The sequence below is a fragment of the Meles meles genome, chromosome 12 (genome assembly GCF_922984935.1).
Source record: "Meles meles chromosome 12, mMelMel3.1 paternal haplotype, whole genome shotgun sequence".
Lineage (NCBI taxonomy): Eukaryota > Metazoa > Chordata > Mammalia > Carnivora > Mustelidae > Meles > Meles meles.
Window position 1 is genome coordinate 82,390,714 of NC_060077.1, and position 15,148 is coordinate 82,405,861.

The 15,148-nt window shown below is 44.2% G+C and overlaps 1 protein-coding gene across 4 annotated transcripts in view; it reads left to right on the plus strand.

Moving 5' to 3' along the window:
- ZCCHC2 (zinc finger CCHC-type containing 2) overlaps positions 1–15,148 on the plus strand; it is a 69,572-nt gene that overhangs the window by 29,738 nt on the left and 24,686 nt on the right. For all 4 annotated transcript variants that reach the window (XR_006821109.1, XR_006821110.1, XR_006821111.1 and 1 more), the window contains exons 6-11: positions 6,700–6,794; positions 8,990–9,073; positions 10,748–10,805; positions 13,041–13,176; positions 14,280–14,344; positions 14,932–15,026. Coding sequence is in view for 1 of the 4 variants with exons in the window: in XM_046026053.1 (XP_045882009.1) it covers positions 6,700–6,794; positions 8,990–9,073; positions 10,748–10,805; positions 13,041–13,176; positions 14,280–14,344; positions 14,932–15,026 (533 nt within the window). In the remaining 3 variants the exon portion in view is untranslated. The remainder of the gene's footprint in view (positions 1–6,699; positions 6,795–8,989; positions 9,074–10,747; positions 10,806–13,040; positions 13,177–14,279; positions 14,345–14,931; positions 15,027–15,148) is intronic.

Genomic DNA, 15,148 nt, shown 5'->3' on the forward strand with positions numbered 1-15,148 from the left:
GAGAGAGAGGGGGAAGTGGGCTCCCTGCTGAGCAGAGAGCCCGATGCGGGGCTTGATCCCAGGACCCTGGGATCATGACCTGAGCCGAAGGCAGAGGCTTTAACCCACTGAGCCCCCCAGGTGCCCCTAATTTTAAATATTTTTAATTTAGTTTTTTTTTTTTAATGTAAATTTGTTTTGGGTGGGGAGTGGCAGAGGGAGAGGGAGAGAGTGAAATCTTAAGCAGGCCTGAGATCATGACCTGAGCCAAAGTCAAGTTGGATACTTAGCTAAGTGAGCCACCCTGGTACCCCTAAACTTAGTTTAGTTTTTTTTTTTTTTAAGATTTTATTTATTTATTTGACAGAGAGATCACAAGTAGGCAGAGAGGCAGGCAGAGAGAGAGGGGAAAGCAGGTTCCCCACCGAGCAGAGAGCCTGAGTCGGGGCTTGATCCCAGGATCCCAAGATCATGACCTGAGCCGAGGACAGAAGCTTAACCCACTGAACCACCCAGGTGCCCCCCTAAATTTAGTTTTAATTGAAGTATAGTCGTCATACAACATTGTGTTACTTTCAGGTATGTAACACAGCGATCTGACAATTATGTGTATAATAGGATAACAGGACAACATGAGTGGTCCCCATCTGTCACTACACAAAGTTGTTATAGTATCATTGAGTATAGTCCTTGTGCTGTACTCTTCCTCCTATGACTGACTTACTTTATAACTGGAAGTCTGTACCTCTTAATCGCCTTCGCCTATTTCACCCACACCTCTACCCTCTTCCCTTGGCAACCACCAGTTTTCGGTATTGGAGTCTGTTTCTGTTGTTTTGTTCGTTTGTTTTTTAGATTCTACATAAAAGTGAAATCATATGGTATTTGTCTTTCTCTTTCTGGCATATTTCACTTAATGTAATACCCTCTAGGTCCATCTATATTGTCCCAAATGGCAAGATTTCATTTTTTTTAATGGCTGAGTAATATTCCATGGTGTGTACCACATTTTCTTCACTTAGCCCGAAGCCAAGAATCGATCCATTCACCTGTTGATGGGCACGTGGGTTGCTTTCGCGTCTTGGCTGTTGCGAATAAGGCTGCGATCAGTACAGCGGTGCATATAGCTCCTCAGATTAGCGTTTTCATGTTCTTTGTGTAAATATTCAGAGGTGGTATTCCTGGATGGTGCGGTACTTCTATTTTTAATATTTTGAGGCCCCTCCATGCTGTTCTCATAGTGGCTGTACCGTTTGCATCCCCAGCAGCAATGCACGAGGTTCCCTTTCCTCCACGTCCTCACTGGCACTTGTTATTTCTTGTCTTTTTGATACTAGCTATTCTGACTGGCCTAGGCTGATGTTGTCGGATTTCTAGTATTTTATCATACAGGAGTATTCCCATTGTCATGCAAAGATGAGTGCTGTAATTTTTGACTAGAAAAGACTAGAAACAGCTAGATGTTGATGGAGACTTGGTTAACTCACAGGATGAGTCATTTTAATATCATGGGACATTCATTGGAATATTCTGTGGCCTTACTGCAGAAGAACAACAGGTGCCTTCAGGAGTGCTGGGGGAGAGCCAGGCGAGAACAGTTACTAGACTGTCACCATTTTAAAGGATATGTACGTGTTTGTGTGCAAAGAATATCTCTGAAAAACACATAGTAAAGATGCTTGTGTCCAGGTCAGACGAGGGGCTCTGGGAGTAGGAATGAGACCGGCTGTTCACTTGGTAGCTTGTGAATTGGGGCCATATATGTTCTTCACTTATTTCGAAAGGCTTGAAGCTATCCCTCTCTTGAAACACGATCAATTTACTTTTTGTGGGTGGGATAGTTTCTGTTATTTTTATTGTTTGTTTTGGATTTATTTTGTTTCATCAAGTGAGGCCAGGATCGAAATCTATTTTTCTTTCCAAACAATGAATTGATTCTTTCCTATATTACTGATTTCCTGTGTTTCTTGGTAGATAACACGTTCCTGGATTTTTCCTCTCAACAATCTCATTTTTGTTCCAGGATCACTTTTTTTTTTTTTTTTTAAAGATTTTATTTATTTATTTGACAGACAGAGACCACAGGTAGGCAGAGAGACAGGCAGAGAGAGGAAGGGAAGCAGGCACCCTGCTGAGCAGAGAGCCCGACGCAGGGCTCCATCCCAGGACTCTGGGATCATGATCTGAGCTGAAGGCAGAGGCTTTAACCCACTGAGCCACCCAGGCGCCCCCAGGATCACTTTTTAATTATTAGAACTTTAGAGTTTATTAGTAGCTGATCGATCTGGTTTTCGTGCTGCTGGTGCCGTTTCTGAAATACTCGTCCGTGTTCTCAGGCATGTGTTATTCAGCTTAGGTATTAGAACTTGATGCATATGAGCTCTAGGAGATGTGCTGAGCGGTGGTTCAAGTCTTAGTAATCCCAGTGCCTGGGCTCTTCATAGGACTGTCATTTTTAACGAGTCCTCATCGATTCCCTCCCTGATCCGAACGCGTACATCCTCAAGCCACTCAGAGCAAGGCCGAGGCCGCAGCGCTTTCGGAGGACGCACCTTAAGGGACTAGAAAAGGGGCCCTACGTGGAGTGAGGCGTCATTCAGTCACAGGGACGGTGCTGGGAGGCCTGGCACGGTGGCAGTGGCGGCCGGCAGCCACTCGGCTCGGCTGGTGTCACGAGGGCACCTGTACAGGAGGTGGGAGGGGGCAGGAGTGGGAATAGATGGCTGCGGGGTTGACGGGATGTAAGTATGTTAAGAACCGTGAGGCACAGTTGTCTTTCTGTTGGGGAGCGGGGTTACAGTACGGAAAGGAAGACCGCCAGAATGCACCCTGGAGCGTCTGATTGGAACTGAAGATACGGACACGAACCTGTGATTTTTGGTTACACGTATGGAAGTAAATACGGCTGTGTGCGTACACCTGTGTTCCCTGGCTCTGTTCTTTGAGGTCTGGAAGCAGCCACAGCCAGTTGCAGTGGGAATGCCTGGTGCCCAGAGCTTGACTTGTAACCGTTCTGCCCTGCACGGAACTAGGGCTCCTGGGTAGAGGAGGTGATGTAGGGTTGGCGCAGGGGCAGTACGAGATGGGCCTGCCGGGCCAGGAGGCTTGGCAGTGCTCAAAGAGCAGAGCGGCTTGGTCACGAGGCCCCAGACGCCGGCTTGAAGGGGTTCCTGTGGTCATATCTGGAGCAAATAGAACATCGAAATAAATAAAACAGTAACATCGAATAGAGGAGGAAACCACGAGTCCTTGTTGAAATAAATAATGAGTAGACTGAATGAGGATATTTTACAGTATCAAAGTCCTTTCCCACACAATAATGCTTATTATTCCTAAAAGGAGGAGGGGTGGCTTTAGAGTGGTGAAGCCTAACAGGTCCCTCTCTAATCCAGGAACCTGAACTTGGTGAGTAATGAGGGTGTCATTCAGAATCACCACACAATAGGCTGTAGCAAAAAAACAAAGCTACGAATCCGATCGTGAGGGCATATCAGACAAACGGAAGTTGTGACCATTCCACAAACCACAGGGGCTGTCCTCTTAAAACCGTGAGAGCCACGGGAGGGCCGAGGAGCTCCCATGGCAGCCAGGTGCGGCATAGGATCGGAACTGGGTCTTGGTGGTAAAAAGGACGCTTCAGAGTCAGTTGGAGAAACTTTAATGGGGTCTGAGGATTAGGTCTTAATTTATCATGAAGTGTTAATGTCCCGTTATTGATTGTAAGAGAATGTCTTTGTAGGAGACACTGATGTCTTGCCAGGGGTTGGGTGTCAGAGATCAGCTGTTTATGGTTCAGAAAAGTATTTTTTACTGTATTTGCAACTTCTCTCTAAGTGTGAGGTTTTTTTAGAGTGGAAAAAATATTTCCATAAGGAGCCACTTTTAGAAATTTGGTTCCTGGCAAAGATGACAATTAAGAAGTATGTGTCTGACTCTTCCTTATTAACAGCTTTTAGGGTTCTCCTCAGTGATGATCATGGAGGCGTGTGGGTGCGTGTGTTTTAAGATCATTTTTACTATAAAGGTGTTATTTGAGTTACTTGTGAAGAATGTAGAGGAAGGTGTGATGCTGAAAGTCCTGAATTGCCCTTTCTCCAAATTTAGTCACTAGAAATAGCCTTCCTTAAAAATATTTTATGTAACTTTTCAGAAATTTTCTGTGCATATGCATACCTTTGTATTTATGTATTTGTGCATATTTACTGTGCAAATGAAATGATCCTATGCACACTTTCCTGCCACTTACTCTTTATTAAATATATTGGACGTGGTAGTACATCGGTACATGTAAAAAGATTGCTGCCTTTTTATTTGCTACATAATCTATTTTTAGTGGTATCATAATGAGTGTACTTAATGGCCATTCTGATTCTAAATAATCTGAGACTACAAACAGTATTACAGTGAATGTCCACATATGTTTCTTAACACATTTGGATATGTTTATCTGTGAGAGAAATTTCTAGAAGTGAAATTGTTTGGTCATAAGTTATGCATTTTTAAATATGTGATGTTTCCAAGGTACTTCTGAGGATTCTAAGAAGGTAGCAGCCTTTGATACCCTGGAAATCTTGCATTCGGATCTCTGTACCTCAGCAGACGTAAGATATTCTCCATCTCTCATCTTTGCCAGTCTTCGAGAGGAAGACTGTATCTTATTTTAGTCTGTGTTTGAGTCTGTAGTTAGTCTCTATTTGCACTTTCCTGTGAATGGCTTTTTCAGTCCTTTCCACTTTTTATTGGTCTTAGTGATTTATAAGTTATTTGTGGGATTAAAGAAAGGAGCCCTGTTTGTTATTTCTTGACCATGTGGGCAGTTTAAATTTTTCTGAGATAGGATTTATCCATCTTTTTCTCTGACGGTTTTAGGGTTTTATATCCTGCTTGGAAAGACTGTACTCCTCAAAAATTATATTTTTAGAATACGTTCCCCCCCCCAATATTTCTCTTAAAAAAAAATCTTTGATTTGTATGGCTGGTTTGTGGTCCCAGCACCACTAATAGGATGTGAGAAGACCTCATTCTTGGTTTGTGAATTTTAGGTTAGTATGATTATCATTCATGTCACTTAAGAAAAGGAGCGATTGTAGAGGAAGGGGCAATTATTGTATGTGGGAAATAGAAAATGAGTTTATAGGAGCAGTAGATATGGGGCTGGTACAGGACATGGTGCGTGAGTTCAGTTCCAGATCGCTGTAAATTAGAAAGAGAGAAATACGGCACTGATACGTACCTTTGGGGTTGGGTGGTTTCTGTCCTGTCAAATACAATCTTGTTTTTCTTATTTAATATGTTAGTTTATGGCCAGTTTGATTTTTATAGACAGGTATGATTACTATCTCGTGGTTCTGCATTCCTGAAACCTTGACTTTAGTGCGGATGCTGATTTCCGGCCTGTGCCTTCATCTCAGGTGCGGCTTGTCTTCGTGGCTCAGTGTTCGCACAGCAGACCGCACTCGGTTCATGGTTTGGTGGGTGGTATCTAGGCTGTCTCTTGGGACTCAAGCCTGAATTAAAGGTGTGTCTGTCTGTCTGTCGGACAGGCTGGTGTGTAAATGTAACCAGGTAATAGGTTTCACCACTGCCGTTGGGTGTTAATCCCCAGCTGTAGGTAAGGTGTTCAGACCTGGAAATTTAGATCAGCTCCGTGCTTGGTTTTCCTCCCATCTCTTCAGGTCCCCTGTTTGTCTTCTAGTTGAATATTTATTTCCACATTTGCATACCAAGAAGCAATTTTGCCTAATGTACAAGGTAATTTTGGTCCACAGGGTCATCTCTTGGTATGGTATCTAATGACTTTATAATTAATATGAATGACAGGTCAAACACCTTGGGGAGAAATTTAAGAATTTTAAATGAGCATTTCACGTGTTCAGAAGTAACGGACGGAGGTGTGTGTGTTGAGCAGGGCGAGCAGTTTCGTGTGCCGTGAGTGTCAGAATCTTGATGAACTGGTAGTGTCATGCCCTAGGAGGGGAGGAAAGCTGAAAGGGTTAGTAGCTGGTTCAGGGCGATTCAGCTTTTAAGTGGTTGGGCTGGTGTTCAGATCCTTGAGGAAACTCTCCAGGAGACTCCACTGTAAGTATTCCCCTTGTTGCTGGGCCCATTTGCCGAGAAGACTTCCTGCTGAAGTCTTAATTACATTAATAAAATGTGAGGAAGGCTGGTTTTCAAAGATAACGGCTCAGACTCATGGCACGAAGCACAGTGGAATGAATCATCAGTGAGTCCAGCCTTAGGATGTGGTCCTGCTCGTAACTGCCCAGACCTCCGCGTCCCACAGGTTCAGGCCCCCTGCACCCCGGCGTCCTAGGCTCTTAGGTTCAGAGGGTGGGGAAGTGCCTTCGTGGGACAGGTCGGTGAGGAAGGCAGCAGCTGTGAAGAAGAGTGAAGCAATTGCCGTTCTACTCTGAGCAGAAAGGTGGCTGTTGGACCACTTGGGCAAAAGATGGACATGATATATGTATATATATTTTTTCTGCCAGAATTGCAACCGTACCACTAGATTACAGAAAATTAAAAGTACATCTGTGTATTCGATTTTTGCAAATAGGTTTCTTTTGTCCACTTCTCCCTATGGGAAGTACGTTAGAAAATAATACTTTCCCTTAGGAAAACCTCTGTTTTTTATAGCTGAAGTCAACGGCCGTGTGCGCTGGCCTGGGCGTCCAGGCAGAGCCCGCCGCATGGTGCTAACGCCCGTCTTCTCGTTGTGCGCAGGCAGCTGTTTGCCACGTCCTCCCGAGCTTTCCTGCAGAGTCGGCGGGTGCACAGCTTCTTCCAGGCTGGACCGGCGGACCCCCTGCACAACCTCAGTAAGCCCCGGGGTCCCGTCGGGACAGGGCATTCGGTTGGGAACCTCTGTAGTTGTCCGTGACACTGTGTGAAAGCTACTGTCCCAGATCCAGCCGACCCCCGGGTGGAGGCCAGCTCTGTCCCACCTGTGGGTCCCACCCCTGCGTCTTCCCGGGCCTCGTCACCCTGTTGTGCGGGTCGTGGAAGTGCCATGCTGCCGAGTGCCTGGTGTAGACCCTCTCAGCGTCTGCCTTTCCTCCTGGGTCCCCTGTTCCCATAATGACCTCCTCGGCCTCCGAGGCTGGAAACCCCGGCCTCCTCCTCTTCCCCTTTCCTCTCTGTGCTCGGTCACTGGCTGGCCAGGGCGCAAGGGATGGAGCAGGTCTTCCTTTCGCCCCGTTGTTGGCAGCGAAGGCTTCCTTTCCTGCACACCCTGCGCGAAGCCTCGCCTGTCTCGGGTTCTACCTTCCCACTTCACTTTAACCTGTCCCAGGATTACCGCAGGGATCAGTGGCTTAATCCCCTTCTCAGAACTTCAAAGAAGTTTGCTTTGAAATTGGAGCCCGGCCATGAGCCTCCTTGTACCTTACTTGCTAGTCTCTCTGGCTTGGTGTCCGCCCAGTACACCTGCCATTTCCTGTCCCAGTATCTTGGCTAGTTCTGCCCCTGAACTTTTAAATGTCCTTCCTTTTGGCACAGCCCGTTAAAATCACACCTGTCTTAGGACTCAACTGAAATACCGCCTCCTGAAGATTTCCCCATTTTTTTCCTTCTGTTCCTGTGGGTTGGTGTTTGCCCTGATGTCTCATCCTTCATCACATTTGGCCTCGTGCGTCATTTTATGTCATCTTTCTCAACTGCCTGTTTAAACAAACATTTGCCAGGAACGTGGACGTGTGCTTTAGGAGAACGTGCTGACTTCCAGCACAGCCGCTCTGGCAAGTGGCTCTTCACTTTCTTTCATCTTTTCTTCTACTTTCAACAAAGTCATATTTTCTTACAACCAAAGGGGAAAGAAAATGCATATTTCATCATTTTGAGGTGGAAGAAAAAGAGGTTATAAAAAGTAGGATGATTCGATATTATAACCTGGGCTAACTTGTCACAGTTTCTCTCATGGGGCACTTGCGCCTTAAATATTTTAAACAAACAAGTAGCAAGTAGAATGAATGACTTTCGATGACAGTAAGACAAGATGAATGACCCTGTGGTTAAATTTATGTCTGAATGGTGGCAGTTGCTGTATTTGTTTTTTAAAGGGAAATCCTAATCATCATAGCACTATATAGATTTAAACAGTCGGTGCTTCCGCTTGGACTGAGTGTAAGTACTTTTAAGGAATACTCACTAACTAGCATCTCTTTAATTCTAAAAAAGCATCGAAACATGCAGTTAAACTTCACATTCAGATTTTTAGCAGGCTGCCTGGGAAAACTGGCCCAAGTGAGTAGTGCTTAGTCAAATAATGGAAAACCCATCGTGAGAGCTTTACAGTATTTAAAGTACGTGAGCAGCACTAAAGGTATCAGATTGCTGCGAAATGAAAATGTATTAAACATACATGTTTTGGGATTGTGGAAAATCTCGTCAGGATGACCCCATTGTTTCACCAAGTAATACATTGTTGTCAACGTTCCTTTGCACTTCTTTTGAAAAGAATGACTGCTCTACCCTTTTTTCTCCCTAGGATAGAGCGTGGTGTTCTATATTCTGACGATTGAGAAAACAAAGTTGTTAAACTCCTAAGTGACTTCAGTTTTAAGCTCTGGAATCACACTGGTCTGTATCGTAATGGAAAAGTCTTCCGGGGCTTTGAGGATGTTTTTGGTGACCGGTCCTTGCTGGCCCCTGAATCGCTTGTCCCTGCTCTGTGATAGAAGAACAGAAAGTGACATTAGATGGAGTCTGTGGAGCAGTGTGACACGGCCACATGGGATCGTGTTTTATAAAAGTGGTAGTTGACAGCGCACGAGAGGTTTGCAGTCCTCAGCCCCCGCTGACGTTGGCAAGCTCTGGCTCGTGCTGCTCCTCACCTGGCACCTGAGCCTGTTTTCGTGCTCTGTTCTCTTGGTTTCTTACAGGACCCAGCTAGCAGAAATGTTCCCTTTACCACGAACTGTCCGTTCTCCTCCTCTTGGGAGAAAAGGAATCCTTCTGTGTGTTTGCTTTTGTTATAGTCTTCCTAAAGATTAATGATATTGAAAACTCCCTGCAGATAACTTACAGTCCTCTCTGAAGACTTCTAAAATCTTAGAACACTTAAAGGAAGACAGTTCGGAAGCTTCAAGTCAAGAAGAAGGTAAGTGGGGATTCACCGGAATAAGTCATTCTGCCTGACACGGGCACAGGGAGAGGCAGAAGGACCAGTAGAACAGATTAAGGAGCCAAGAAACAGACATCTGGGAACTCGGAATGTGACAGGTGGCATTATAAATCAGTGAGGAAGAAATAGACTAGTCAATAAATGATGTTGGCTGGCTTTCCGATTGAAAAAACTATTATCTCATTAGATGTATACTTATGTCAAGCCCAGAACTGCAAGTGAATAACAAAATATATGTAACATAAACTTAATGTAACATGTAAAATTATAAAACTGAACTTCTAAATGTTAATCATTTGGGACAAGAAGGCTTTCTTGACAAAGCAGAGCATGACTGTAGCGGAGATCTTTCTTATCTAAGATAACTGAACATGTGACCCCCAAACCAGACAATTTGAAGACATTCAGAGGATATTCACAGTTGGAGAAAGACTCCATCCAGACACTAGAAATACTCTTTTAAAAAATCAGTGAGAACATCAGTCTGGAAATATGGGGCAAAAGATAAAGAGAGTTCATGGAAGAAATTTGAACGGCTATTAAACAGTGTTTAGCCCCACAAGCAGCCTGAAAAATGCAGGTATCTTTTCATGCTCATCAGATCGGCAAAGCTTTTTCTAGTGACATTACCAGGGGTATGAAGTAATGGGAACTCTGATCTGCCGCAGATGGGATATAAATTGGTACAACTCATTTGGACAGGAACTTGATGCTGTACAGTGAGGTTGGAAGGAGTTAATTTTATGCTACTGCCCAGCGGTTCTGCTGCTGTGAAAATTGTTGTCCATGTGCCCAGGGGACATGAAGTCTTCCCCGCAGCCTTGCGTGTAACAGCAAATACCTGGTCTGACCAGGTCAGGGGCTGTTAAGTCTTAATAAACCCACGCGCTGGAATGTTTCAGCTCGCTCACCCTTGGAGGAGTCGGAGGGAATGGAGGAGGCCTTTGGTTGTTTCTGTGATATATTTTTGTTACAACATGGAGGTTAGGGGTGCTGACCCCATGCAGTGGAAGATCTGGGCAGAACTTCTGACTGCCCCACAGCTGGGCTTACCGGAAGCCTTACCGAAAGTGTTTCACACGGAGTTTGTATTGTAGCTGTACTGTCTACTGTGTTCTTATAATCGAGCAGGCTAGCGAGGAGCAAATGTTCAGACAGTCATGGGGAAGAGCGAATGGGTTTCTAGTACTGTACTGATCCACCAGAAAAACCTCTGCGTGTAAGGGGACCCTTGCTGTCCAGGAGTCAGTTGAATAGACCTGGGGGCTGGGAACGTGGGGGTTTCTTCTATTAAGAGATCAGCATTTTTGAATGTTTGAGACGCTTCATTTTTTTAACGGTTAAAATAAAAGCCTGAAACAGAAGGTCGCCGTTTCATAGTGGCACGTCACAGAGAACTTCCGTAGTTTCAGACAAAACCAGTTTGCTCTTAGGCGGCCAGGACCGCATTTGAGAAGATATTTGAGGAGATTCAGTAGTTTAGTATGTCTTTTAAAAACTGCCTCTTTAAGGAATTTTCTGTGGAAAATGCCCAGAAGTGTTCTGCACGGCCTGTCGACACCGTTACAGTCCCATAAATGAGTTGCATCATCCTTTTGGATTTTTGCAGAAGCATTTGGCATAATGCACTGTTTTTTCCCTCTACTCTAGACGTGTTACAGCACACCATAATCCACAAGAAACACACCGGGAAAAGTCCCCTCGTGAAGTACGTATCTAATTTCTACAACGTAAATGTCTTTGTGCATTTTAATTAGCTGGGTCACATTTACTTGAATTACCCACACGTTTGGCTGTAAGTCTGCCATTCTACTGTTTGCCTGTTATGTGTCCCATCTTTTCTGTGTTGCCTTCTTTTTCTCTCCTTTCGGTAGGGTGGCTTTTATTCTGTTTTTCTCTTGTCTTGACCTTGATTGTTCTATCCCGATCTCAGTGCTTCCAGGGGTTACCCTAGAGATTGTATTCTGCGTCCGTAACTTACTACGGCCTGGTGTGAACTGTGCTGGCACCACTTACCCCGTGAGGACCTTTAATCGCTGGCACTTCCCTTTCCTTCTCCCCCGTATAAACCGTGAATGTCATGTATTGTTATTCCTGTGTTTTAGAGCTCGTGAAACTCTTTTTCACTTGTTTGTTAGAATTCCAGGGTCCTTCATTCTGGCCTGCGGGTCTTAGCATCGTCTGTGATTTCCTTCTCGAGGCAGAACACCGGAGTATTTCCTGCATCCTGTCTGCCAGGGATGCGTTCACTTTGTTTTTACTTGGAAAAAGTGTTTATTTGGTCTGTATTACTGGATATAGGATCCTAGGATGGCGGTTACTTTCTGTGAGCACTTTCAAACTCAGGTTTTACTGTCTTGCTGTCGAACGCCTTTGGTCGCTTGCGTGGTATCCCCTCAGCCCAGCACTGGCTCACCTCGTTGTCTCCTGTCCTGCCTAAGCCATAAGACTGGCCACCTTCCCCCTTGGGGCACGTGCTGAGGCTGGGGACCGAGCTGGCTCTCAAACAGGCACAGTCCAGAAATGCAAGTTAATTTGTCCCCGGGGCTCAGCACTGACTGATGGCGGAGCTCAGTTTCCGATCCTTTGGTTAGATAATTCTGGGAGGTCTTGGCTGCTTTAAACCTCTGCTGCTTCTGTGGCAACCTCAGTAACGGACCCTCACGTTGGTTTTTCCTCCTTTCCTATTTCCGTGTACTCATCGTTCCTGCTTCCTGGGGTCACCTCCCCTGTCAACCATGCCATCCCAGATCCTGCTTTTCTAGGGGTGCTAAAAGACAGCCGGCCCTCATCGCTTCAGTCTTCTTGTTGCCCTTTGGAAGTTGGTGTGCTTTTCAAACTCTGCTTGTTTTTAAGATTTTCTCATTGTCTGGTTTTCAGCACTTCGCCTCGGACATGTTCGTCACTGTCTTTGACTGAATTCTACTTCTCAAGTCTGAAGCCTGATACCTTTTGGGGTTAGAGAAGTCCAAGCCATGCTCTCTTCAGATACTGCTTCTGCCTGATTCTCTTGTTCTCTTTTCTGAGACCTGGACGACTTTGGATAATAGACTTCTCACCGTGCCCCATGTGTCTTGTCCCCTTCTCTGTGATCTCTGTATTTTCTTCCTCTCAGTGCTCCAGTCTTGTTTCTTCTGACCAGAGTTCCTCCTCACAGACTGTTAGTGTGTTTCCATCCATTGAGTTCTTACTTTTAGTTCCTTCTACAATTCGAGAGTTGAAATTTGGTTCTTTTTTATATTTTCCAAGATTCTTCCAAAAGGTCTCATCGTCCTGTAGTCAATGACCTATGAAGCACTGTTATTTTAAAGGCCCTGCTCAGTACCTTCCTTCCCTGGATTCTTTTTGAGTCTTTCTGTTACATTTCTTTTGGTTATAAGTCGCGTCATCCTGTCCTTTTAACATGCCCTAGACATATGCAACTCTCAGTGATCCTCGCCCTTTGGGGCTACACGCCCCTGTGGGTGGTACAGGACAACCATAGCAGAGAGTCTGAAGACCACCTCCATTTGTTACTAATTTACTTAGAGATAGGGATTAACTCTTAGATAGCTGTGTAATAGTCTTTTAGTATAAACTATACTTTTTTTTTTCCCCTGAGAGAGGTCACTAGACATTGTGTAAAAAAATAATATACTAAAGGGGCGCCTGGGTGGCTCAGTGGGTTAAAGCCTCTGCCTTCAGCTCAGGTCATGATCCCAGGGTCCTGGGATCAAGCCCCACATCGGGCTCTCTGCTCGGCAGGGAGCCTGCTTCCTCCTCTCTCTCCCTGCCTGCCTCTCTGACTAGTTGCAATCTCTGTCTATCAAATAAATAAATAAAATCTTTAAAAAAAAATAATATACTAAAGACAGAAAGAGTCACTAGAGCTTCCTCATGCTGTGATATGGTGGGCTCCATTATTGAGGGTAGATTTTCATACTTCTGTGAACTTTCCTGATAGCACTATTGGTACAAGTTGTTCTCCACTGGATGGGCTCACCATGCAATATTCCGAACAGAATGGAGTCGTGGATTGGAGGAAGCAGAGCTGTACCCCGATTCCGCACCCGGAGCACTGTGTGGCCTTAGCTGACCAGGTATTGGAGGGTTTTGTTTCTGTCCTTGCACATCGCTGCTCTAGAAGAGTCGAGTCCTCTGTGCATTATTATCTCGGAGAGTGGCGTGTCGGCCTTTGAATGTAAATGTCGGATTACATGTAAATGTAACTGGAATATAAAGTCTGAGCTCTTCTGAGGTCTGAAGGAATACCTTGAGATTGCCTTTATTGCTCAGAAATTTAGTACATTTTGATACAAATCCTGTCATGTTTATTCTAATTAGGTATACATTAAATGGTTCTGCCAACAAATTTTTTTGCTTTTGAAACAATTAGTCACATGTCAGTCACCATCTTCCTGCTGGTGACATGAATTTGGAAACAGACCTTCCCTCGCAAATCGTTGGGGCACTTTCCCCGAGTCCTGACTGTCATTAGGAAATGCCTGCTTTCTTAGGAGTTGGTGGAGTGAAAGCGCAGAACGCTGTCTGTGTCCGCGAGGTGGAGTCGCGCTGCGGGCAGTGGGGTGCTTACTCTGAAGCTCGGGGGAGAACCACGTTCTTTCTAGAAAATAGATGGGTTAACCTGGTTTTTATTTCTGGCCAACGCTCAGATCCAAATGTTAACCTTGACTGGAATGTGTTTTTACAAACTAAAGCACTGAAGCATATTTTGAGAAATTGTATGTTACCTTGGTCCTACTTAATGGCCTGTTTTGGGAGTCCATTTGATTATACCTTTTCTCCCGCTACGTCAGTGCCCGTACCTTCTCTTCTTAAAGTTGACAAAACCGTTGGGAAGTTTTAACAACCTGAGCTTTTAAGAGAAACTGTTGAAGGTATAGCAACTACCAGTTTCTTGACTGTGTTTTATTTTGTGGTCAGAAGAAAGAATATAGGTCCACTTTAAAAGCAAAATACAAAGTAGGTATTTTTCTTAGATTAGTATTAAGTATTTATCAGAGAATGTGCAGATTTTAGTGCTTCAGGTAGGTATCTTCAGGAAGTAGGTTAGAAATCAGAATTTATTAGAATGTATAACTGGGAATATGTCATTTTTAATGTTTGATCTCAGAATAGAAGGATAACTCTACAGTGTGGTTTATTGTTAGTCTGTTTCATTTCTTTTTATTCTTTCCATTAGCATTCAACTGAGAAACGAGGCTTATCATCAATAAATAAGAAGAAAGGAAAGCCACAAATAGAAAAGTAGGTTCAATGTAATGTTTCCAATAATAGAAATTGGTAAGAAAAGCAACATTGGGGATTTGACTTTGGGCCTGTTTAGTTGACATCATACAGATGGTATTTTTCGACTAGTTTTCCTCCTGTTTTTACTGCAGGGCTTCATTTTTTTTTAATTTGAAGTTATCGACAAATGCATATGATTGAAATAAAGCTATTGCCAAATCTGCTCCGTTTGGAGAGGTTCAGAATTCTCAGATTAAAAGTGAATCTTGCATTTAGATTATAGCTTACTAAAATTTTATTATTAAAAAATTGAGGGGAATTTTATTTTATTTGTTTAAAAGATTTATTTATTTATTCGTCAGAAACAGAGAGCACAAGCCCAGGGGTGGGGGTAGTGACAGGCAGAGAGAGAAGCAGGCTCCCCACTGAGCAGAGAGCCCGAACCTGGGCTGGATCCCAGGACCTTGGGATCATGACCTGAGCTGAAGGCGCTTAACTGACTGAGCCACGCAGGCATCCCGAGGGGAATTTTAGTAATACTACTTAACTGTGTTCTCTAGAGAAGCTTATAAAAAATGTCGCTAATGCGTATACTTTGGATTTAGGGAGAAAATGAAGAAAACTGACAACAGATTGAATAGTAGAATAAATGGTATTAGACTGTCCACTTCTCAACATGCCCATGGTGGTTCTGTGAAAGGTAAGGAAGTTTTTCCTGTTAAATACCCATCACCTAAATATATTTAGCATGATACCCATTATGATAGGTATTGGAGTTTGTGTCATATCTCAATTCTGTACTTCGCACTGATTGGAACTCGC